The following is a 26,074-nucleotide window of genomic DNA, read 5'->3' as shown; positions in this document are numbered from 1 at the left end:
GGATAGAATGACACTAAATGGTTTTTGGTTATAGAGTACTCTCTTAGCCCTCAAATTGGGAAAGACCCAAGAAGGACCTGTGGATTTTTAAAATGTGCTATCCCAAGTGGTAGCTTTGAAATATGATTTTGAAAGTAGATAAGCATTTCAAAAACAAGGAAAAAGGCGTTAAGTTCGGCCGGGCCGAACTTTGGCTACCCACCACCTCGGGTATATTTGTAAACCACCTTTCATCAAAAATCATAAGTGCAAGTCATTGTTCAATTGTGTATAAGAAAGTATTGGTCTTTTAGTAGCTGTATCTAAAAATAAACCGATCTGAATCATATTTAACATGAATGTCGAAAAGCCTAACATAAGTCACTGTGTCGAATTTCATTTAAATCGGATTATAAATGCGACTTTTTGGGAGCCATGACTTTAAATCGAAATATCGGTCTGTATGGCAGCTATATGCAAATCTTGATCGATCTAGACCAAATTACCGACATAAGTGGAAGGGCTTAACTTAACCCTCTCTCCCAAATTTCGGCGACATCGGACAATTAATGCGCCTTTTGTGGGTCCAAAACATTAAATCGAGAGATCGGTCTATATGGTAGCTATATCCCAAACTGGACCGACCTGAGACAAATTGAAAAAGGATGTCGAAGGGCCTAAGACAACTTACTGTCTCAAATTTCGGCCACATTTGACAATAAATGCGCTTTTAATGGATCTAAAACATAGAACCAAGAGATCGGTCTTTATGGCAGCTATAACCAAATCTAGATCGATCTGTGCCATATTGCAGAAGTATGTCAAGGGGATTAACTTACTGTCTCAAATTTTGATGACATCGGACATGAAGTGCCCCTTTTGTGGGCCCAAAACCTTAAATTGAGGGATAGGTCTATATGGCAGCTATATCCAAATCTCATCCGATCAGGGTCAAATTAAAGAAAGATGTCGAAGGGCCTAAGATAACGCAAAATCGGATAATAAATGTGGATTTTATGGTCCTAAGATTCTAAATCAGAGGATCGGTCTATATGGAAGCTATATCCAAATCTGAACCGACCTGGGCCAAATTGACGAAGGATGTCAAAGGGTCTAGAAACCTTTATTTGAATCGATGTTTGACGATTGTTTCATGCAAATGTTAACCGTGTCTCAAATTTCAGCGAAATCGGATAATAAATGTGGCTTTTATTGGCCTAAGACCCTAAATCGGAGGATCGGTCTATATGGGGGCTATATCAACATATAGTCCGATATAGCCCATCTGCGAACTTAACCTGCTTATGGACAAAAAAGGAATCTGTGCAAAGTTTCAGCTCAATATCTCTATTTTGGAAGACTGTAGCGTGATTTCAAGAGACAGACGGACGGACATGTCTAGATCGTCTTAGATTTTTATGCTTATCAAGAATATATATACCTTATAGGGTCGGAAATGGATATTTCGATGTGTTGCAAACGGAATGACAAAATAAATATACCCCCTTCCTTCGGTGGTGGGCGTAAAAACAAAATATAGAGACTCGTAGCTCTGAATGTCTTGATCACCAGCTTAAAAATGCTTAAAAAGGCCATTTTATGGTGTAGCGAAGCGCACCGAGCCAGCTATACGCAAAAAAATTTAATCCCAAGCGGACCCATAGGCTTGTAAATTTGTATTTGTTTGTAACACCCAGAGGGAATAACTTGGTGCCTGGGATCTTAGAAGGAATGCAAAGGATCGAGGCGCTTGGAACGCTATTCTCCGTTCAGCTAATGGGACGAATGTTCTTTCATAGCCAATTGAAGTAAAGTAAAGGAAAATAAAAGAAGGAAAGAGCTGGACACATTTATAAGTGTCCTGATCGACTCTGAATAAGTTTTTGATTCGATCATGTCATGTCCGTCGACCTTCTGTTCAAATCATGATAGCGGTCGAACGAATAAAAATATCCCCTTGAAATTTTACACAAATACTTTTTAGTGATGTTGGTCGTTAGGGATTGCAACAGGGCAATGTTGCTTCAGGTTATGAAATAACTTACATATCAACCGATCTCTCGATTAGATATCTTGTACTCATGGAATTCGAAATTAATATCCAATTTAGTATCAATTTTGAAGGTAGTGCTCTGTAATGAGTCCCGTGGTATGTATGGTGCAAATGGTCAATAACCTGATATAGCTCCCGTCTAGGCCGATCTTCTGCTTAGTTTTCTATGGTTCACAGAAGCTTAAATTTAGGTCTGATTTGCAGAATTTTGTTATGTAGAGTACACATGAGCTTTTCAACTAATTTAATTTCTGTAAATTTGCAGCAGAATCCCAAGATTCTGCCCGGCCGAACATAGCACGTTTTTACTTGTTTGGCATAGGGACGGAGCTTATTGAAATTGGAAAAAATCGATTCAGATTTTAATTTAGCTCCCATAAATATGTCATTTTGATTTGGACTACTTCACTAATGTGGTAATTTTACCCGAATAAATTTTTGGTAAATTGCTTTAAATCGGTTCAGAATTAGATATTCATACGTATATATACCATATATATGTATCGCCCGATTTTCACTTCTAGGGCCTTTGCAAGCGCTTTTATTAATTGATCTTCTCAAAATTTTGCAAAACGCTTTTCTTTCCAACTCAAATAATAGCTCCGGATTTTGTTCCAAATCGGTTCAGATTTCAATATAGCTCAAATATATTTGTTTGTCCGATTTGCATTAATGTGGTCATTTGTTAACATATTTTCACGAAATGTTGCACAAATTATTGCCTTGAGACTACAGCAATCTCTGTTAGTTTTCATAAAAATCGGTTCAGGCTTAGATATATTACCTTTATATATACATCTATCAAAATTTCAGCCCTTCCTAACAATTTTTCCCTATGTTTGCCAAGTAAATAGGTTCTGGTGTATATATAGATTCTAGATATATTTTCGTCTAATTTTTACTAATTTCTCATTTGTTAACCGACCCCCACAAAATATGGCACGAAGGTTTTTTTATGACTTTTCTGAACACTGGTGACTTTCTAAAAAATCGGTTCAGGTAAGCAACTGCCCTTTACTTTCAATACTAAGTTCATGTTACAAGAGAGATCATAAGCATGCACACTCAAAATTTAATTTGACGTCTTAATACGTGTGAAAAATGTCATCAAAGTTGAGCCAGATTTAGATATAGCTCCCTTATAGAAGCCAGAATTTCGGTCCGATCTTTAAACTACATGGAACCGAATTTTAATACCAATGTGGTACCCTATTTTCACCACGGGATCATTATGCACCATCTGTGAAAATTTCAAGAAAATCGGTTGAGCCGTTTCTGAGTCTATAAGGAAAACACAAACACAAATTGATTTTTATATATAAGATTCGCTTTCTACTCTCCAATATCTTTCAGTTGATACCCATATTGTCCCTATCGGTCAACTTTTGATTTTGGGTGGAGTTTTTGTTGTAACGGGGGAGGCTTCGCCAACTTCCAACTAATTACATAGCCTGTAGCTCCTTCCTGACCAAATTCTTGATCTACTCGTGAATAGCTTTCATTCGATCCCCATATTGTCATTTTCGTCCAATAAACCAATTTGGAGGGTTTTGGGGTCGGGGCGGCCCCCAATTACTTGGACTCAATTTCTAAGATGGAAATCGTACTCTACTCTTAAATACCTTTCATTTAAGTTCCATGTTGTGCCAATCGGTCCACTTTTGGTTTTGGGTGGTACTTTTGGGGTAAGTAGGAGGGTCCGCCCCCCTTGCGATTTCAAAAACTTATATAGCCTATTGCTCCTTCTGGACCATTCCGCACAATCTGTGAAAATTTCAAAAAATCGGTTTAGCCGTTTTTGGATCTATACGGAATAAACAAATTTACAAACCCACAAACAAACATACAAATAATAATAAGGTTGTTACCGACGGTGAGATGGCAGAGCTTCTAGCAATTACATTTGCAAATTCCTATAATTTCACAAGAAATTTTGCTGCCTATAATTTCACTGTGCAAAAACTCAAACGAAATTCACCCTGCAACCAAAACATTGGCTATGTACAATACCAGTAAATGAACTTTAGTACAGAATAAAGAGTCTAAAAACTTCGAAATCTTGCATCTTCGACGAAGTGCCAAATATATTACTTAAACCTTCCGATAAAAACTGTGAAGAAAGTTTTATCAATCTTTGATGCCTGTTTCCGTCAAAACTATTTTCCAGTGTTATTTAAAAAATCTAAAGTCGTAGCCGTACATAAGCCTTCTAAACCAACATTGGAAAAGTATATGAAAAGTGCATGCATACAGCACAGTCCATAAAATCCAGCGCATACAGAATTGAAGTCTTTTTAGTAAAAGATGTAAGAGGTCTAAGGAATTTTATTATTAGACATCGAAAAGGCATTCGATCCAGAGTGCCACTACGGCCTGATACACAAGCTAAACAAAATTAACTCCCCAAAATATCTTTGCTAGATTGTAGTCGATTTTTAGACAAGCGAACCTTTGCGGTGTCGTTAAATAATTCATTATTTTCAATCACAAGAGTCTATTTTGTCGCCGATTTTATATTCGATTTTTACATCTCATTTTAAACAGCTAAATGTATGCAATATAGCATATTATGCGGATGATACGGCAATAATGTGCAGAAGTAAAATAAACAGTGCTCCTCTAAAGAAAATGGAAAAGAGTTTAGAAAGCTGCTAAAAATGTTTCTCAACATGGAAAATCGAAATAAATAACTAGAAAACGCAGGCAGTTATTTTGCCCTGCAACAAATCTCCCAAAAGACGGCAGTGGAGCATACCTAAGTTTGATGGTAATGCTATAGACATAAAAAATCATGTAAATTTGCTTGAGGTAATACTTGACCGCAAACAATAATTCCGACACATTCAATCAGCGTGTGTAAAAGCTACAAAAACGTTCCGTTCGTTAAGGCCTTTACTAAACCGCCGCTAAAAATTGGATTTTAGAAATAACAAGTAAAAACGTGCTAAGTTCGGCCGGGCCGAATCCTATATACCCTCCACCATGGATCGCATTTGTCGAGTTCTTTTCCCGGCATCTCTTCTTAGGCAAAAAAAGGATATAAGAAAAAATTTGCTCTGCGATTAGAGCGATATTAAGATATTGTCCGGTTTGGACCACAATTAAATTATATTTATGTTGGAGACCTGTGTAAAATGTCAGCCAATTCAAATAAGAATTGCGCTCTTTGTGGGCTCAAGAAGTAAAATAGAGAGACCGATCGAGATGGTCATGAGAGAATCCGTCGTACAAAATTTCAGGCAAATCGGTTAATAATTGCGACCTCTGGAGGCTCAAGAAGTCAAGATCCAAGATCGATTTATATGGCAGGTATATCAGGTTATGGACCGATTTGAACCATACATGGCACAGTTGTTGGATATAATAACGAAACACGTCGTACAAAATTTCATTCCAATCGGATAAGAATTGCACACTCTAGAGGCTCAAGAAGTCAAGACCCAAGATCGGTTTATATGACAGCTATATCAGGTTATGAACCGATTTGAACCATATTTGGCACAGTTGTTGGATATCATAACAAAATACTACGTGCCAAAATTCATTCAAATTGGATAAGAATTGCGCCCTCTAGAGGCTCAAGAAGTCAAGACCCAAGATCGGTTTATATGGCAGCTATATCAGGTGATGGACCGATTTGAACCATACTAGGCACAGTTGTTGAATATCATAACAAAACACGTCGTGCAAAATTTCATTCCAATCGGATAAGAATTGCGCACGCTAGAGGCTCAAGAAGTCAAGACCCAAGATCGGTTTATATGGCAGCTATGTCAGGTTATGGACTGATTTGAACCATACTTGGCACAGTTGTTGGATATCATAACAAAACACGTCGTGCAAAATTTCATTCCAATCGGATAAGAATTGCGCACTCTAGAGGCTCAAGAAGTCAAGACCCAAGATCGGTTTATATGGCAGCTATATCAAAACATGGACCGATATGGCCCATTTACAATACCAACCGACCTACACTAATAAGAAGTATTTGTGCAAAATTTCAAGCGGCTAGCTTTACTCCTTCGGAAGTTAGCGTGCTTTCGACAGACAGACGGACGGACGGACGGACGGACGGACGGACGGACGGACAGACGGACGGACATGGCTAGATCGACATAAAATGTCACGACGATCAAGAATATATATACTTTATGGGGTCTCACACGAATATTTCGAGTAGTTACAAACAGAATGACGAAATTAGTATACCCCCCATCTTATGGTGGAGGGTATAAAAATTTGCTTTACAAATGTGTAAAGCATGCGTATGAAAGTAATGTTCTACTTTCATACGCATCTCCAGTGTGGTACAAAACAGCAAAATTTCATACTAGCAAAATGCAAATCATTCAAAATAAATGTTTAAAATTGATCAACAACAAACCTTTCAGATAGTCAACGCGGTCCCTACACAACGAAAATGGCTAAACATTTAAAAACGCTCCTATTTGCAAGACTATTTTGCGTCTTTAAATACGGTTCACCGTTGTCTTGTCCCAAGGTGAATTTCCTAACTTCCAATGATATTTTGACTCTATGGTGAAAAATATTTATCTTCATATTAAGGTTTTTATAACCTCTACCATAGGATGGGGGTATACTAATTTCGTCAAATCGGTCCTTGCTTTGATATAGCTGCCATATAAATCGATCTTGGGTCTTGACTTCGTGAGGGCGCAATTCTCGTCCGATATGACTGAAATTTTCCACGTGGTGTTATGGTATTACTACCAACAACTACGCTAAGTATGATTCAAATCGGTCCATAAGCTGATATAGCTGTCATATAAACCGATCTTGGGTCTTGAGTTCTTGAGTCTCTAGAGGGCGCAATTCTCATCCAATTTGACTGAAATTTTGCAAATAGTTATAGGCTATGTATAGCCTGATACAGCTCCCATATAAACCGATCTACCGATTATACTTCTTGAGCCCCTACAAGGCGCAATTCTTATCCGAATGAACTGAGATATTACCTAATAACTTCTACAAATCGGATTATAACTTGATATATCTAAAATGGCATAACAATTTGTATCCATTATTCTTTGTTTGCCGTAAAAGAGATACCGCGCAAAGAACTCGAAAAATGCGATCCATGGTGGAGGGTATATAAGATTCGACCCGGCCGAACTTAGCACGCTCTTACTTGATTTTTTTGATTTTTTTTTTAAGACTTTATAAATATGAATAAAAACAGGCCTGTTTTCAGTGGTATTTTAGAAGGTATTACTAACGCACTCTTTCAACAGGGCTTAAACAAGTGGTAATTGTAGAATTGAAAGTTGATGCCCACTTCGCCAATTACACGCCGTGTAAATTTGAAAGAGAGAGCGTATGTCTCTGGAATGCCTCCTGTGTTCTTTGCAGGGATTTCCGCCGCTAGGTATTTTCTAAAATTTTGCACATCTTTTTTACCTATGAGGCCACAATATATGCTGATTTTGGCCAAAATTCTTCATTTCAAATATTGACTAATTTCGACGCCTTAGCATGTACACCCAATCTTGTGTAGGTTATCAAAAAGTCGGCTATGACCGACTTTGGCCCGTCCTTCCTTGTTTTTAAGTTGGAAAACATTAAATACTACCAGGCATTTAGAAAACTCAATTCCAAACAATGCTGAACAATGTATCAAATAATTCGACATTAAGCTTAACGTGAAAGGCAAAAACAATTTATATTAAAATATTTATTCTTCAGAAAATGTTTTAGGCGCATTTATTGCCCGATTTCACTTAAATTTCGAACTGAGAAATTAACTAGGTACGCGATATCCGACCCCAATTTGGGTTTTATTAGATCATACATAGAAATAGCTGCCATAAAGACTGATCTGCCGATTAGAGCTCTTAAGCACATAAATCCACATTTATTATCCGTCTTCGCTCTTTTTATACCCTCCACCATAAGATGGAGGGTATACTATTTTCGTCATTCTGTTTGTAACTACTCGAAATATTCGTCTGAGACCCCATATGGTATATATATATTGTTGATCGTCGTGACATTTAATGTCGATCTAGCCATGTCCGTCCGTGTGTCTGTCGAAAGCACGCTAACTTTCGAAGGAGTAATGCTAGCCGTTTGAAATTTTTACCCACTAGAGGGCACAATTCTTATCCGATTTAGCTGAAATTTTGCACTTGCAGTTTTGGTGTCACTTTCTATAACTGTTTAACTGTGTTCGTAATCGCTTCATAATCTGATGTATCTGCCATATAAATCCCGATATGACTTCTTGAGCTTCTAGAAATCGCAATTCCGATCCGATTTGTCAGCTCAAATCGCTGAGGAGTTACTTCCAACAACTGAGCCAAGTATGGTGTAAATCAGTCTATAACCTGATATAGCTGCCATATAAACCAATCTCTCTATTTGACTTCTTGAGCTTCTAGAGGGAGCAATTATTTTCCAATTTGGTTGACATTTTGCATATGTCTTTTTGGTATGACTTCCAACAGCTGTGCCAAGTATGGTCTAAATCGGTTAATATCCTGGTATAGCTACCGCGTAAACCGATCTCCCAATTTGTCACTCTGAGCCACTGGAGGGTGCAATTTTTTCTCGATTTGAAGTTTTGAAGGTGGCATTTATCTATGACTTCTAACAGCCATGAGAAGTACGGTCTTTCCGTCCATCTTTCTTCCATCCAAGTATTAAGCAGAGAGTCTATAGGATTTTCCCCATCCTTCGTCATTTTCATTCCAAAAGCAGGAAAACCTTACCATACGAAGGCGAGAGATTTCCGTCCTATAAGTCTGCCATCATGTCATTATTCTGAAGTTTATATAGAGGTTGATAGAAACATATTTTATGGCAAAGATCCTTGGAGATCGCGTGTCTCGGCAATAGCACGCATATGGTAAAGATAAATCCACTGAAGCAGGCCCTTTACGACCTAATCGGCTACATAGATGGTTCTCTCGCTGTTAAGGAATGTACAATGGTAGCATTTCTTAACATTGAAGGTGCTTTCAATAATGTAAAACGGAGGTCAATCACCACTTTTGACTTCTGACCACTTTTAACTTCTCTTACCTTCTGGGGGCCATAACTTTTGATCTACTGAGCCGATTTCCATGATTTAGGACTCTAGAAAGAGCTTGGCGAGATCTAAGAAAGCAATCCTTATGTATCATGCCATCGTGTACCGCTAAAGGGGTATGTATTGTTTAGTTTTAAATTATCAAAATTTTGACTTGGATGTCAAACTGAGCCAGCGGCACAGCCTTGGGCTGACGGAACCCTTGTATTGCCATCTGGAAGATTATATTACATGCATGGATTAAATCTGGGGCAGAGTGGGACTGGGCGTCTACATTGAGTACCCAGAGACTGGGATATGTTTTAGACTGCCTGACCATAATACGGTCTTGCAGGCGGAGATCAAGCCGATCACGGAATGCGTGAGGAGGTGTGGTATTAACGCTAGTACGTCGCGTGTGAAAATCTTTACGGACAGTAAAATTGCCATAAGGGCAATAACAACCAGGACGGAAAGGTCACGAATAGTCTTGGATTATAAGAAGGAGATTAACGCCTTCTCTGAGGATGGCACAATCCCCATTGTTTAAGTGCCACCCCATAGCGCAGTAAGGGGGAATGAAAGGCAGGCGATTTGGCAGTGACGGTCATAGAACTGCCGTCGATAAACTTGAAGGGCGTGGGGAACAAACGCGTCTATAATACTGTGGAACAGCGAAAAGCGAAACAGTCGGTAGAACTGCGAAAATCCTATGGGGTGATCTGGAACGTGACAGGACGAGGCTATTACTGAAAGGAATTAAAAGGAGGTCAGTATAGCTTTTGATGTCATAACGGGACACATAGGACTACGAGATCACTTATACAAAATCGGTGTGGTAAGTGATAGCATGTCGAGAAGATTATGAGGCGTTGGAGCATTTCCTTTGTCATTGTCCGGCATTCGCGGCTAACAGACACCGGTACTTAGATGGGGACACGATACAAGACATTAACCAACCTTGGTGAGTGGTATGGAAAACAGTTCAGGAGTTTGTAAGAAGCACGGAATTCGTAATTTAATTTTTTTTCGAGGTTAATTTCAGTTTTTATAGCGCACAACAAGCCGATTACTGGTTTGGATCTATAGTGCCGTTAGGCAGATTAATATCTGCACCCTTTTTATACCCTCCACCATAAGATGGGGGGTATACTAATTTCGTCATTCTGTTTGTAACTACTCGAAATATTCGTCTGAGACCCCATAAAGAATATATATTCTTGATCGTCGCGACATTTTATATCGATCTAGCCATGTCTGTCCGTCCGTCCGTCTGTCTGTCGAAAGCACGTTAACATCCGAAGGAGTAAAGCTAGCCGCTTGAAATTTTGCACAAATACTTCTTATTAGTGTAGGTCGGTTGGTATTGTAAATGGCCCATATCGGTCCATGTTTTGATATAGCTGCCATATAAACCGATCTTGGGTCTTGACTTCTTGAGCCTCTAGAGTGCGCAATTCTTATCCGATTGGGATGAAATTTTGCACGAAGTGTTTTGTTATGATATCCAACAACTGTGCCAAGTATAGTTCAAATCGGTCCATAACCTGATATAGCTGCCATATAAACCGATCTTGGGTCTTGACTTCTTGAGCCTCTAGAGTGCGCAATTTTTATCCGATTGAAATGAAATTTTGCACGACGTGTTTTGTTGTTATATCCAACAACTGTGACAAGTATGGTTCAAATCGGTCACTAACCTGATATAGCTGCCATATAATCCGATCTTGGGTCTTGACTTCTTGAGCCTCTAGAGGGCGCAATTCTTATCCGATTAGAATGGAATTTCGCACGACGTGTTTTGTTATGATACCCAACAACTGTGCCAAGTATGGCTTAAATCGGTCCATAACCTGATATAGCTGCTATATAAACCGATCTTGGGTCTTGACTTCTTGAGCCTCTAGAGGGCACAATTCTTATCCGATTTGAATTAATTTTTGCACGAAGTGTTTTGTTGTTATATCCAACAACTGTGCCTAGTATGGTTCTAATCGGTCCATAACCTGATATAGCTGTCATATAAACAGATCTGGGGACTTGACTTCTTGAGCTTCTAGAGGGCGCAATTCCTATCCGATTTGGCTAAAATTTTGCATGACGTATTTTATTTTTACTTTCAACAACTGTGTCAAATAAGGTTCAAATCGGTTCATATCGAGCAGAGCAACTCTTTTCTTATATCCTTTTTTGCCTAAGAAGAGATGCCGGGAAAAGAACTCGATAAATGCGATCCATGGTGGAGGGTATATAAGATTCGGCCCGGCCGAACTTAGCACGCTTTTACTTGTTTCAACCTAACCTAAGTATTGACCTAGGTCGTTGGAGATTACAAATGGGCCATATCGACTCAGATTTGGATATAGCTCCTATATAAACCGGTCTCCCGAGTTGATTTGTTGAGCCCCTGGAAGCCGCAATTTTTGTCCGATTTGACTGAAACTTTGCATGTAGTGTTCTGTTATGACTTCCAACAACTGTACCATGTACGATTTAAATCGGTCTTTAACGAACTTATTACGTTTTTACTTGTTATTAAAAACTTTTTATTAAAAACTTTATCAAACAAACAGTGCCGGTATATGTATGCACGAAATAAAGAAGAATCATGTCAATATCTTTGGTCGTTTAAAAATGGCATCGTTTTCAATATAAAAAAAAAAAATTTTTTAAATTTTCAAAATTTTTCAAAAAAGATATGGTTTTGAAAGTTTTATCATTTCTTTCTATTTAAGTTTCTCATTTGACTGATTTGAAATTTTAACAATATGAATGAACTCAAGCCGGTACTGTATGTACTTCGAAATAGCTCTTTTTATACCCACCACTTTCATCACTCCGTTTGTAACACATCGAAATATTGATCTGAGACCCAACAAAGTATGTATATTCTTGATCGTCTTGATATTTTGATTTTGCTTTAGGGGGCGCTATTGTTTTCCGATTTGACTGAAATTTTGTACATCGACTTCGCCTATAAGCTCCAACATACGTACAAATACGGTCTGAATCGGTTCTTATTCATAAACTGATCTTCCGATTTTGCTTCTTGAGCCTCTATAGGGAGCAATTATACAATGGCTTCCAACATCCAAATAAAGTATGGTCCTAATCGATCCATAAATTTATATAGCTCTATTAGCATAGCAATTCTAATCCATTATCCTTTGGTTTGCCTATGAAGACATACCAAGTAAAGAACTTGACAAATGCAATCCATGGTGAAGCCCCCTTTAGGGGCTCAAGAAGTAAAATAGGACAATCTTTTATAGGGGAGCTTTATTAGGCTATTGACGGATTCAGACCATGTTTGACACGTATGTTGAGGTCACGGGAGAAGCCGTTGTGCAACATTTCACCCTAATCAGTTAATAATTTCGCCCTATAGAAGATCAAGAAATCAATACCCCAGATAGGTTTATATGACAGCTATACAAAGTTATGCACCGATTTCACCCATGCTATGCACAGTTGTTGGAAATCATAACAAAACACATCATGCAAAATTTCAGCCAAATCGGATAAAAATTTCGGCCTTTAGTGGCTCAAGTCAAGATCCATGATCGATCTACAATATATGGCAGCTATACCAGGTTATGGACCTTTTTGAATAATACTTAGCACAGTTGTTGCACGTCATGACGGAACACGTCGTGCAAAATTTCAGCCAAAACGGAAAAGAATTGCGTTCTCTAGAGGCTCAAGAAGTCAAGGCCCCAGTTCGGTTTATATGGTAGCTATATCAAAACATGGAACGATATGACCATTTACAATACCAACCGACCTACACTAATAAAAAGTATTTGTGCAAAATTTCAAGCGTCTAGCTTTACTCCTTCTGAAGTTAGCGTGCTTGCGACAGACAGACGGACGGACATGGCTAGATCGACATAAAATGTAGCGACGATCAAGAATATATATACTTTATGGGGTCTCAGACGAATATTTCGAGTAGTTACAAACAGAATGACGAAATTAGTATACCCCCCATCCTATGGTGGAGGGTATAAAAATTTGCCATATTGGTATTAAGATAACGAGTTGGTTGTAATTACCCACCCACTGGTGGAAAAATTTCCACTTAAAACTTTCCTCAATACCTCTACTTTGTGAAAATGGAAAACACTGATAATACTTTCATGGACAACGAAAACAATGCCAATTTCAAACGGCTGAAGGTATTGACATTATTATTTTTTGCACACATTTTTGACAAAGTTTGTTTGGAATTAATAGTTCAAAAATTAAGGAAGTTATTAAAAAAACATAGAAAGCCCAAGTCAAAATTTTGATATTTTAACATTAAACAATTCACACCTTGTTAACGGTTTACGGTTGTTGTTTAGATCACGTCAAGTTCTTTCTCTAGAGTTCTTAATCATTCAAATCGGTTCAGTAGGTCAAAAGTTATGACCCCCAGAAGGTTAAGAAGTGAATATTGGTTAACTTTGACACTCTGTAACTCGCCCTGCAGGAAAGATACGTACTACTGAAAACGTATGTATTCTTCTACAAATGTCTAAAACATTTTGTAGACTTATTTCCAGTTCTTTGCCGTTTAGCTCACTTTGCGATATAATTTTCAAAAATTTGTGCAAAAAAAATTGGGAAATTGTATTCTCAAATAAACAAAAAAAGCAACAACTGAACTACTTTTGTTTTTATTGACCCTTGAACTAAGTAAGTTTTTCTGGAGCACCATTTTTAATAATATAAATATATAAATCATCCCGTTAATGAACAGGGCCAACTCTTATCTGATAGCAATGAGTGCCGTCCGATTCAATGTTAATATTCCTTCTTTTTATAGACTCTTACATGGAAAGGGTTTCGCAAAGCACTTCAACACCGAAGTGCCTTTATCTTCTACCTAATTTATTCCATTCCCAGACCAAATATTTTTTAAATACTTACTCAAAAAATGCCTTGGCAGATATGTGGCATTTTTCTTTTTATAATATTTTTACACACTGCTATAATATGAAAAATGTTTGTTTTACATCCTTGTTTTCCCGCATTCTCAAGAAAGAAAAACAAAAATTATTTTTTTTTTTTAAATTTAGCATTTTTAAAATTTAATGATTCAACAACAAAACAGAAGTATTAACCGAGGCATCAGCAACCACTACTGTGACATTCATCATCCTCATGAGGCTCTCACTCTTCAATCACTTTTGAGATGAATGTTCTGTGGTTGTGTGTGCGGCGATAAAGTCCTTTTTAACTCACCTTACCGTTTGAAGGAAAAACAAAATAACAAAAACTCCAAACCAACAGAAGTATTACAAAAACCAAAACAGTTTAATAACACCCCATAGCCTTACAGAGTCAAACAAAGACCCACTCGAGAAAAAAATCTGAAATTGCAGGTCCATATAATGAAGGTTATATAAGGCAAACAATTCTGTGGTTCTGCTAAAAATTTATGAAAACTAAATTTAGTTGAAGGGCAGGAAAAAGGATAATCGAGAGACCGATTTATATGGGAGCTATATAAGGTTATAGACCGATTTGGACCATGGCTTCCTGGAGCTCAAGAAGTCAAAACGGGAGATCGGTTAAATGGAAGCTATATCAGGTTATAGACCGATTGGGACCATACTTGGCACAGTTGTTGGAGGTCATAACAGAATACTATGTACACAATTTCAGCCAAATCGGATGAAAATTGTGGATGAAAATATGGCTAGATCGAGTCAGAAGGTCGAGAGCATCCAGAATATATATACTTTATGGGGAAGCAGATCAATATTTCGAGGTGTTACAAACAGAATGATTAGATTAGTACGCCCCCATCCTATGGTGATGGGAATAAAAGTATAGATTAAGCGATTAATTATTTTAAGAACTTCACTATATTTCAAATGTGAACAAACATCGCTTTCCATAATTGAAGTAGTTTTCTTGTAGAAGCTTCTACTCACAGCCGCTTGGGTGCTGCAGTGGAGAGATTCCTTTGCTTCATGGTTTGTTAGCGCTAGTTTATACCCAGAACTTCTAAGGGGCCGCTTTCCGCAATGCGAAACTTCTTTGGGGAGAAGTTTTTCATTGGTTCATTAATGCTATGAAAATTTTCATAAATACAAAGAAATTTTTCATTAATGCAATGAAAATTTTCATTATTGTAAATTGTGCCATTTCATGGTCTCATTAAATAAATAAAACAGAATTAATTGATGTGAATATTGCAATAATGATATATTCTACTATACAAATGATATATTCTACTAAAGCAGTATAGAATAAATCAACAAAAAAGTTGTTGAAAAACGTTGAAAATGTAATAAATTTAATTAGACAACAAATCAATGAAAGCACTTTGATGCCTTCCAATACCCACACCAAATACGGCTTTGATTGCTCCATAACTAAATATAGCTGCCATACAAGCCAATATCTGTTATTGCTTTTAAAGACCATAAACTACTTATCAAAATATAACATTCATATATAATTGAATATTAATCCATATATTGATCTTAAAGCATAAAATCTCTCGCAAATGTTGTTAATACACGATAACATACAATACATTATTCCGTTAAAATAAATACAACACTTTTTCATTTATACGGTGGTTCATAAAATGTTTTGTTCGTCACGAAGCGTGCGTCACATATTTTGGCTGTAGACAAAAAATTTTAGAAATTTTTGGTAGTTTTGACACATATTTTAAATTGCCGTCTATTTATATTTAAACCTGAAATATCAAAATATATTCTTACCAAAATATACACTAACCTCGAAATACACTTCAATTTTTTGCAGCGTGCGTCACATAACTTTGTGACCAATTTTTTACAATATTTGGGAAAAACAAAAAAAAAATTGTTTTTTATTCGATAGAATTTTTAAATCCCTTAATTCACTATAAGTAGATTAAAGAAATGTTCTTCACATCACAAAAAACAAGTAAGAGCGTGCTAAGTTCGGCCGGGCCGAACCTTATATACCCTCCACCATGGATCGCATTTGTCGAGTTATATGGTATCTCTTTTTAGGCAAACAAAGAGTATTGAATAAGAACTGTTATGCTATTGAAGCTATATCAAGTTATAGTCCGATTCGGACCATAAATGAACGCTGAACATTGTAGAAGTCATTGTGTAATATATCAGTTCATTCGGATAAGAATTGTGCCTTGTAGGGGCTCAAGAAGCAAAATCGGGAGATAGGTTTATATGGGAGCTGTATCAAGCTTTTGATCGATAAGACCATATTAGACACGTATGTTGAAAGTCATGCGAGAAGCCGTTGAACAAAATTTCTGCCAAGACGGATGAGAATTGCGCTCTCTGGAGGCTCAAGAAGTCAAGATCCCAGATAGGTTTATATGGCAGCCATATCAGGTTATGTTCCGGTTTGCGCCATACTTAGCACGTTTATTGAAATACAAAACACCTCATGCAGAATTTCAGCCAAATCCATTGAGAATTGCGGGCTCTATTTTGGCTCGAGAAGTCAAGATCCAAGATCGGTTTATATGACAGATTATTAACCGATTTGAACCATACCTAACACAGTTGTTGGAAGTGATACCAAAACACTACGTGCAAAATTCAATTTCAGTCAAATCGGATAAAAATTGCCCGCTCTAGAGGACCAAGAAGTCAAGACCCAAGATCGGTTTGTATGGCAGCTATATCAAAACATGGACCGATTTGGCCCATTTACAATGCCAACCGACCTACACTAATAAAAAGTATTCGTGCAAAATTTCAAGCTTGCTAGCTTTACTCGTTGGAAAGTTAGCGTGCTTTCGAACAGACAGACGGACTGACATGGCTAGATCGACTTAAAATGATATGACGATCAAGAATATATATACTTATGGGGTCTCAGACGCATATTGCGAGGTGTTACAAACAGAATGACGAAATTAGTATACCCCCATCCTATGGTGGAGGGTATAAAAATCATAAATTTCAATCGAAAATTGCGTTCCTTACACAGGATTTGCCCATATACCAAATTTCAAGGTTAATTAAAGTAAAATTAACATCAATGTAGTTTTGAAGTCAATGATTCGAGGCGTTACAATATGGAATGGCAAAGTACTTAAACCCGTATACTTCTAGTAGAATATGAAAAAAGCAACATATTGGCTTGACAATTTTTCACGAGAGAACTGCTTCAATTATCAACAGCATTTCGCAAGCTCCATCACAGTGTACCTGGAAACCTAACTGTCTACCTCGTTTGCCGTCGAATCACTTCCGGCCTGTTGAAACCGTTATCATAATACAAAAGCTTTATTAGAGAAAATATTTTGCATTTTTTGTCGTAATTTCACTTCATGTTTTGTTTTTATATCATTTTCGTTTGTTTTGTTTTCGGTTTCGTCCTTTTCAACATTTCTTTGGCTTAATGTCGCCTCTGCTGTGTCTTGCTCAATGTTTATGGTTGTGAAGCTGCTGCAGATGCTGCCGACTGCAGTTCATTGCTGCTATTTTTTTATTATTTTTTCAGTTAACATTTGCTAGCGATGGCAGTTGCTTGGTTATGGTGACAATGGCGTCGCAGTGGACGCAGATATGATTATTCGTGGCGCGTGTGGCACATTTTTACAGATTCCTGCACAACTCTATCTCTACAAAAAGTTATGATGCGGTCGGTCCAGTAGCCGTTGCCGCCACCGTCGCTATTGTTTTTGCTGCTTCCATCATCTTGGTTGTTTTTTGTTGAAGTCTTTTTTTTTCAGAGAATCGTTTTTCCTGTTGTTGGCGTATATTTTATCCTTTTTTCAGAGTTGTTGGTTGATTTTTCTCTGGTGATTGGTTGGGTTCGGCTGTAAAAACTTCTGTGTAGTTTGTGTTTGAAATATGAATGTCGTACTCTTATTTCTACCGCCAAGAAGTACTGTGATTTATTCGATCTTAAAAAACTTCGCATTTTTTTAAATAAAGGATAATTACCTATGGGGCCCTGTTGTTAAATGTACCGGGAGGATGGTTACCAAAGTAAAAAGCTCACGTTCGGGCATGTGTGAACGTTGAATATAGGAAAATTAACATTTTCATTTGTAAACATACACTGAGAATCACATTTCCATTGGCCTACTGGTCAACATTTGAGTCATGAAACGTCCCTTAACGTTTCGTCCTTTGCTTTCTATATCCTGTTGTTGGATGTTGTTGAATGTGTTTTGAAACCCGTTTTTTATACCCTCCACCATAGATAAATTCATCATTCTGTGTGTAACACATCGAAATATTGATCGATGTGTTACACCACGAATCGTGATCGTATTGACATTCTAAGTCGATTTAGCCTTGTCCGTCCGGAATGTAGATCGGTTGGGATTGTAAATGGGCTATATCGGTTCATGTTTTGATATCTAGATTAGATTTTATTTTGTTTTCTTTAAACATTACAATTCAAATTTCTATATACTGTTAGAATATGAAATTGAAGTGTTGTTAATTAATGACAAAAACTTTAAATAGTTGTCTGTGCTGTAATTTGTGCTGTTAAATAGCTAAATTTAATATGTTTACAGTTATACAAATCTTATATATAACAAGTAAAAGCGTGCTTAGTTCGGCCGGGCCGAATCTTATATACCCTCCACCATGGATCGCATTTGTCGAGTCCTTTTCCCGGCATCTCTTCTTAGGCAAAAAAAGGATATAAGAAAAGATTTGCTCTGCTATTACAGCGATATCAAGATATGGTCCGGTTTGGACCAAAATTAAATTATATGTTGAATACCTGTGTAAAATGTCAGCCATTTCGATATCAAGATATGGTCCGGTTTGGACCAAAATTAAATTATATGCTGGAGACCTGTGTAAAATGTCATCCAATTCGGGCTATAGAACGATTCAGACCATAATAAACACGTATGTTGATGGTCATGAGAGAATCCGTCGTACAAAATTTCAGGCAAATCAGAAAATAATTGCGACCTCTGCAGGCTCAAGAAGTCAAGATCCCAGATCGGTTTATATGACAGCTATATCAAGTTATGAACCGATTTGAACCTTACTTGATACAGTAGTTGGAAGTAGGAATAAATACGTCATGCCAAATTTCAGCCAAATCGGATAGGAATGGCGCCCTCTAGAAGCTCAAGAATTCAAGTCATCATAACTGTTTATTTGACAGCCATATCAGGTTATTAACCGATTTGAATCATACTTGGCACAGTTGTTGGATATCATAACAAAATACTACGTGCAAAATTTCATTCAAATCGGATAAGAATTGCGCCCTCTAGAGGCTCAAGAAGTCAATACCCAAGATCGGTTTATATGACAGCTATATCAGGTTATGGACCGATTTGAATTATACTTGGTACAGATGTTGGATATCATAACAGAACACGTCGTGCAAAATTTCATTTCAATCGGATAAGAATTGCGCACTCTAGAGGCTCAAGAAGTCAAGACCCAAGATCGGTTTATATGGCAGCTATATCAAAACATGGACCGATATGGTCCATTTGCAATGCCAACCGACCTACACTAATAAGAAGTATTTGTGCAAAATTTCAAGCGGCTAGCTTTACTCCTTCGGAAGTTAGCGTACTTTCGACAGAAAGACGGACGGACATGGCTAGATCGACATAAAATGTCGCGACGATCAAAAATATATATATACTTTACCGGGTGTTAAAGTTTATGGGGATAAAACATTTAGATTTAAAAATGGGTTCATAAATAAATAAATTTATGAATTACCATTACACCAATGGTGGGAGAAAATCGCTTTACCCAGAGGATGGGAAAAGGTAAGAGTATCGGGAGTTGATACTATGGATCTAAAACAATTCTTTTCAAAATTGGAAAGATCCAAGGAGTTGTGGGAAACGAGTAGGAAACCACGGGATTGTGGTCAGACACAATACCAAATATTGCAGTCAAGTTATAAGGGAAATAAAAATGCTCCTTTTTTCAAACAACTTACATTTGTACTTTTATTTATACTTAGGTGAGATGTGATCTGGTTCGCTGCTGAGACAAGAAGAGACCCTATGCTTAGTCTTTACTTGACAGGCCAGTTCGTAGAATATGCGAACTGCCAACGAGATAAAAGAAAGAGCCCTAATTGCCAGATCAATACATATTAAAAATAGGGGGAAAAATTTATGTACTGTAAAGTTAATACATACTGATTCATATTAAAATATTTTTGAGTTATTATCAAAGTTCAAACTTATTTCATTTCTTAAAAATAAGGGTAAAGTACAGTAAACATCCTGCCCCCCTTGGCCAGTATTGGCCAAAGAGAGAAGGTCTAATGTCCTTAAAGAGTCCTTTGCAGACGATCCAATGCCATCATCGCATTCTGCACACATCGCCGTAAATTTGTAGTGGGAGGAAGTGAAGAGGTTGTCTTTTGTTGAGATCGTTGTCGTTTACACTCGGCTAAATTCCGTCTGTTAATTCCATTTTGGTTTCTCACCGATTTATTTTGCCTTGTGACATTAGAGCGTACATTTCTTGGAGTTTCACATTTTTTGGAAGGTCTAGCTTGTATACGATCTGTAATAGGAAGATGCAATAGTGTATTATGTGCATGGCCGCAGCGCTGACACAAGTCCGGTGATGTACAGCCTGCCGAATCATGTGATCTTGCCATACAATTCATACAGTACCCATGAGCTCGCACAGCTCGACGCCGATCCTTAACGCTCATTGCCAAGAACATTTTGCAGTATTTCAACGGATGATACTTACGGCAGATGAGACACTGGTGTAGGTTTGAATTTTTAGGACCCCTATAATGGAATATTTCTCTGGATAAATGATAAAGATTTGCAACATTTTACAAAAACTTTAATAAGAAATGGAGCATATACTGGACACCTCTGATGTTTTATTGAAAAAGGAGATTTTCAAATGATTTTGGGAAAGTAAACTATTTTGGGATTTTAGGATATTGTAGGAATGTTGAAGGATTTTTACTACAAGTCTTCGTGTCCGAGGGGAGAAGGCAAATCTTCGTTATTGGTCTTGTGAGAACACCCATCTGTGTACGTATATCCGCCACTCTAACATGACCATCGCTACCGTAGTAAGTTTTCTTAATCCTCCCTAATCGCCATTCGCATGGTGGGAGAAGTTCGTCTTTAATGACAACGAGTTGGCCGATAGAGATATCGTCCTTTACATTTTTCCACTTGTACCTTCTGTGGAGTTCTTTCAAGTACTCGTCCTTCCATCGACGAGCGAATTGGTGCTGAAGAGCCTTGAGTTTATCCCATCTATCTGTTAAACAAAGGGGTTCTGAGGGTGTTTCTGGAAAGGCCATCAATGGGGCACCCCTCAGAAAATGTCCTGGTGTCAATGCCAATATTTCGTGGGGATCATCGGTCATAGGTGATAGTGGCCGAGAATTCAAAACAGCTTCAATACGAATTAATAGAGTGGAGAACTCTTCAAAGGTGTACTTATAATTATGTGCCACTTTTCGGAAAAGAGTTTTAAAGGATTTTACTCCAGCTTCCCAAATCCCTCCCATATGTGGGGCATTTGGAGGGATAAAGGACCAATTAAAACCGTGGGATGAGTACTTTTCAGAGATGTCCTTGAATGAGGACTTTATAAAGTGTTCAAAGGACTCTCGAAGGATTCTTTCAGCTCCCACGAAGTTTGTCCCGTTGTCAGAATAAAGTTGTTTCGGTAGGCCTCTTCGACCCACAAACCTTGTAAAGGCTGCTATAAACGAATTGGAGGAGAGATCAGAGCAGATCTCAAGGTGTAACGCTTTTGTGCAAAAGCAAACAAAAATACAGACATATCCTTTATGATATGCTGCTTGTCGAACAATGGAAGTCTTAATGGAAAAGGGGCCTGCGAAATCCAAGCCAGTCACAGTAAAAGGGAGGGAAAAATTGGTTCTTTCGGGTGGCAGTGCAGCCATGATTTGGGATTGAACCTTTTGCTTGTATATGACGCACGTTTTACAGTTTCTAATACACTTTTTTATGAGTGGTCGCAGCCTTGAGATATAATACTCTTGCCTAATGGTCCTGAGCATAAGAGAGTGTTCAGCATGCATGAGGAGTTCATGTGTAAATTTTACAAAAAGTTCAGAAAATCTCGATTGAGCCGGTAAAATAATTGGATGACGTTCGTTATAAGTGAGATCTGAATTGACCAACCTTCCATTTGCTCTTATGGTATCGTCTGAGTCAATAAAGGGGTTAAGGGAGTAAAGTGAGCTTTTCTTGCTAACTATTTTAGCTGTACAAAGAGAGTGATACTCTGATGCGTAATACCTTTTTTGGGTTAAGGTAATGAGTCGATTTTTCACCAAATTAAATTCTTGAAAGGAAATAGTGGGTGTTGTGAATGGGGGATAATCAAATGATCTTGAGATTTTGGAGTAAAATCGGAAAACATAAGCAAGAACCCGTATGGCCTTGTCCCATTTTGAAAACCTTTCTAATGTGTCGGATTGGTCATCGAACGTGTGAAATACTTTTATCCTTCGCATTTCTGGTGGATTCTCAGATAAGAATCTGGACTTTGGCCAATCCTCGGGGGGGCCAAGAAGCCATGTCGGTCCATGCCACCACAATGTGTTATTCATGAGATCAACAGAGCTACACCCACGGGATCCTAGGTCTGCTGGATTATCTGCGGAGCGTATATGACGCCAGATGCAGTTTCCAACATTGTGGAGGATTTTGGAAGTCCTGTTGGCCACATAAGTTTTCCACGTATTAGGTGGTTTTTCCAGCCAGCCCAGTACAATGGACGAATCACACCAGAGAAACATATCGTAGTTCTGAATTGGGAGAGAGGTTATGAGTTGTCTCATTAATTTCGAGAGTAAAACGGCTCCACAAAGTTCCAATCTTGGGAGACTGACTGGATCAATAGGAGCGACCTTCGTTTTGGAGACCAGAAGGTGGCACTGGACAGAATCCTCCGTTCGCGTTCTCAAGTAGACCGCAGCACAGTACGCCTTTTCTGAGGCGTCACAGAAACCGTGTATCTGCGTATGATATAATGGGGCAAAATTGATCCAGCGAGGTATTTTTATATCAGCCAGCTGGGAAAGATTTACGACAAATTTATTCCACTTTAATAGAGAGGAGGGCTTTACATTCTCGTCCCAATCGGTCCCTTCCAACCACAGCTGTTGCAAAAGGAATTTTGCCTGGATGATTATTGGGGAAATCCAACCAGCTGGGTCGAAAAGCTTCGAAGAAGCCGATAATATTTGCCTTTTAGTTATAGCTTCAGAGGGCGATATATTTGCAACTTGATACGAAAATTGGTCGTTGAGGGCGTTCCATTGGATACCCAATGTCTTTGCCGAACTAGTTTCATTGAACTTTAGAAAATTCGTATCCAACAGACAATCCTTTGGGACGGAATTTATAACTTGTGGGCAGTTTGAAGTTATCTTTTTGAAAGGAAAACCGGCTGAACTTAGGACTTTGATTAATTGTGATAGGGAATCAATAGTTGAGGCTATATTGTGTGCTCCTGAGAGGACGTCATCGACGTAAATTTCTCTCTGCAAAATTTGAGACGCCTGAGGGTGTGTATCCGCTGAATCACGAGCTAACTGCAAAATTGTCCTTATTGCCAAGTAGGGGGCTGAACTAACACCAAAAGTCACGGTATTAAGGGCATAATCTCTAATGGGACTAGTGGGTTCTGGCCGGAAAAGTATCCTTTGGAAGTTCGTGTGGTCCTTGTGAACTAATATCTGGCGGTACATCTTCTCGATGTCACCGCTGAAAACGTACCTATACAGACGCCAGTTCAAAATCAAAGTCGAAAGGTCTAATTGTAGGGATGGACCGATATACAACACGTCATTAAGGGACTTTCCTGAGGAGGTTCGCTGAGAGGCGTTAAAAACAACCCTCACTTTTGTACTACGACTGTCAGGCTTAAGGACCGCATGGTGGGGCAGGTAGTATGTACTTTGAGATGAGTCTTTGGAAATTTCATGAGGCGTAACCTCCTCCATATGGCCAAGGGAAATATATTCCTTTAATATATTGTAATATGTGTTCGCCATTTCTGGTTTCCTGCCTAGAGACTGTTCCATACGCAAGTACTGGATAAGGGAAATATGTCGTGAAATGCCTAGACCTAGTTCCTTGTGATTTTCGGACTTAAAAGGAAGTTTTACTATGTATCGACCTTCTGCGTTTCGAGTGGTGGTTTGACAGAAAAAACTTTCGCAATACTCATCATCTGGGGATATAGGAGGGCTTGAAAGAATCTCTTCCTGCTCCCAAAACAATCGCAGTTGTTGGCTTATCGGATCCTCAGAAGTTTCGGTGGTTTCAATAGCGAATGATGAGCAATTGAGGGTTTCTAATGGACCGCTAATTATCCACCCAAATATAGTCGCTTGGGCCAAAAGAGAATTTGGCAACTTCTTGACCCCATCAAGAAGTAATTTTGGCATGACATTGCTGCCGATCAACAAATCTACGGGTCCAGGAGAAAAGAATTCAGGATCAGCCAGATCTAAATCAGATAAATCGTCATAAGAATAATCTGATTGAGGGACAAAAAAGTTTGGCAGTAGTCGGGTTATCTTGGGGACGACAATTGCTTGGATGGCCAGCGAGTGGTCATGTTTCCTCGAATATAGGGTGAGCTTACAAAAGGACTTTGAGTTTGCCACTACACCGCCGCCCATTCCCCGTATTTGAAAATTCATTGGTTCGGTTGGAAGCAACAAACGCTGCTGCAAACGTTTAGAGATAAAGGTTTTTTCTGACCCTTGGTCAAGAAAAGCACGAGCACTAAATGTGTCTCCATTATGGATTATGGAGACTAAAGCGGTTGGCAAAAGGGTTTTCTCGCAGAGCTGGTTGTTCTCGGAAACATAATGAGACGACGTTTGGGTCACTTGGTAAAAGTCTTGGCTAGGAGTGGAAGTGGATGGTAATTCAATAGGAGAGTTTACGTCAACAGGGTTTGTGGTATTTACGTTAGACTTGTTTGGAGAAGATTTGGTGTTGGAATTGGGAAAGTGCAAGAGCGTATGGTGGTTTTTCTTGCACGTTGTGCACAGAAATTTGCTTTTGCAATCGCTCCGAATATGTGTATATGACAAGCAGTTTAAACACGTATTATTCTGCCGTACAAATTCGCTGCGAGCTTGGGGACTCATTTTTAGGAATTCTTGGCAGCTTCGAAGAGAATGGTTGGAGTTGCAAATCTTACAGGGAAATTGGGCTTTACTTTCTGTATTGAAAGCATGAATATCAGAATCCTGTTTTCTACTGTTCCCTTTCTTGGCGCCCTGGATGCTATTGAGTCTTTCGACCACCTCATACCGATTGGAAAGAAAGGTATCCATTTGGTCCCAATTGGGGAGATCCCTATGTGATTTCAATGACTGTTCCCATAGTGAAAGGGTTTCATGTGGGAGTTTTGTAGAGCACAAAAACACGAGGATAGGGTCCCAATCGGCTGTGGAAATTTTCTGAGCATTTAAAGCGGCCAAACAATCATTTATTGTAGCCTGGATTTCCTGAAGGGCCTCGCTGCTTTCGGAGGGGATTTGCTTTAAATTGAGGAGGATTTTTAGTTGGTTGTCAACCAAAATTCTCCTGTTTTCGTAACGAGTCTTTAAAGCATCCCACGCCAGAGCAAAATTCTCTCCACAGAGCTTATATTTCTTCACAATAAGTGCCGCCTGGCCTTTTACCTTCAAACGAAGGTGATACAACTTTTGTACGGCCGATAATCTGGGATGTTCTCCATACACTGCGGAGAACATGTCCCTGAATGAGGGTGTTTAGCCAAGGGCTAAACTCATTGACACTCACTGTATAGCAAAACAAAAGTCCAAAAATTCCAATTCGCCGTAGCTAGCGGTTTGCGATCATACACACATATGTCACCTACATACGTACATATGAGTGTGTAGCCGCCGCTAGCTATTGGTTTTTGCATACAAGAGTTTGTTATTGTTTTTTTGCTGAATGCAGCCAATATGCCTGTTGAATAGGCTGCAGTGACGACGGCTACGTCATTATGATTATTATGTTTGCGCCCTTTAACTCGACCACACCGTGACAAGTG

The 26,074-nt window shown here is 38.5% G+C and overlaps 1 protein-coding gene across 1 annotated transcript in view; it reads right to left on the bottom strand.

Moving 5' to 3' along the window:
- LOC131996143 (uncharacterized) overlaps positions 1-25,769 on the bottom strand; it is a 52,458-nt gene extending 26,689 nt beyond the window's left edge. The window contains exons 1-4 of the mRNA XM_059365593.1: positions 22,881-25,769; positions 22,622-22,796; positions 21,190-21,469; positions 20,466-20,799 (exon numbers count right to left, since the gene is read on the bottom strand). Of these exons, the coding sequence (XP_059221576.1) occupies positions 20,466-20,799; positions 21,190-21,469; positions 22,622-22,796; positions 22,881-25,769 (3,678 nt within the window). The remainder of the gene's footprint in view (positions 1-20,465; positions 20,800-21,189; positions 21,470-22,621; positions 22,797-22,880) is intronic.
- Positions 25,770-26,074: the final 305 nt, after the last annotated feature.

The sequence above is a fragment of the Stomoxys calcitrans genome, chromosome 3, assembly GCF_963082655.1.
Source record: "Stomoxys calcitrans chromosome 3, idStoCalc2.1, whole genome shotgun sequence".
NCBI classification, from domain to species: domain Eukaryota; kingdom Metazoa; phylum Arthropoda; class Insecta; order Diptera; family Muscidae; genus Stomoxys; species Stomoxys calcitrans.
Note: the sequence above shows the minus strand (reverse complement) of the source record. Positions and strands in the feature narration are given on the sequence as shown.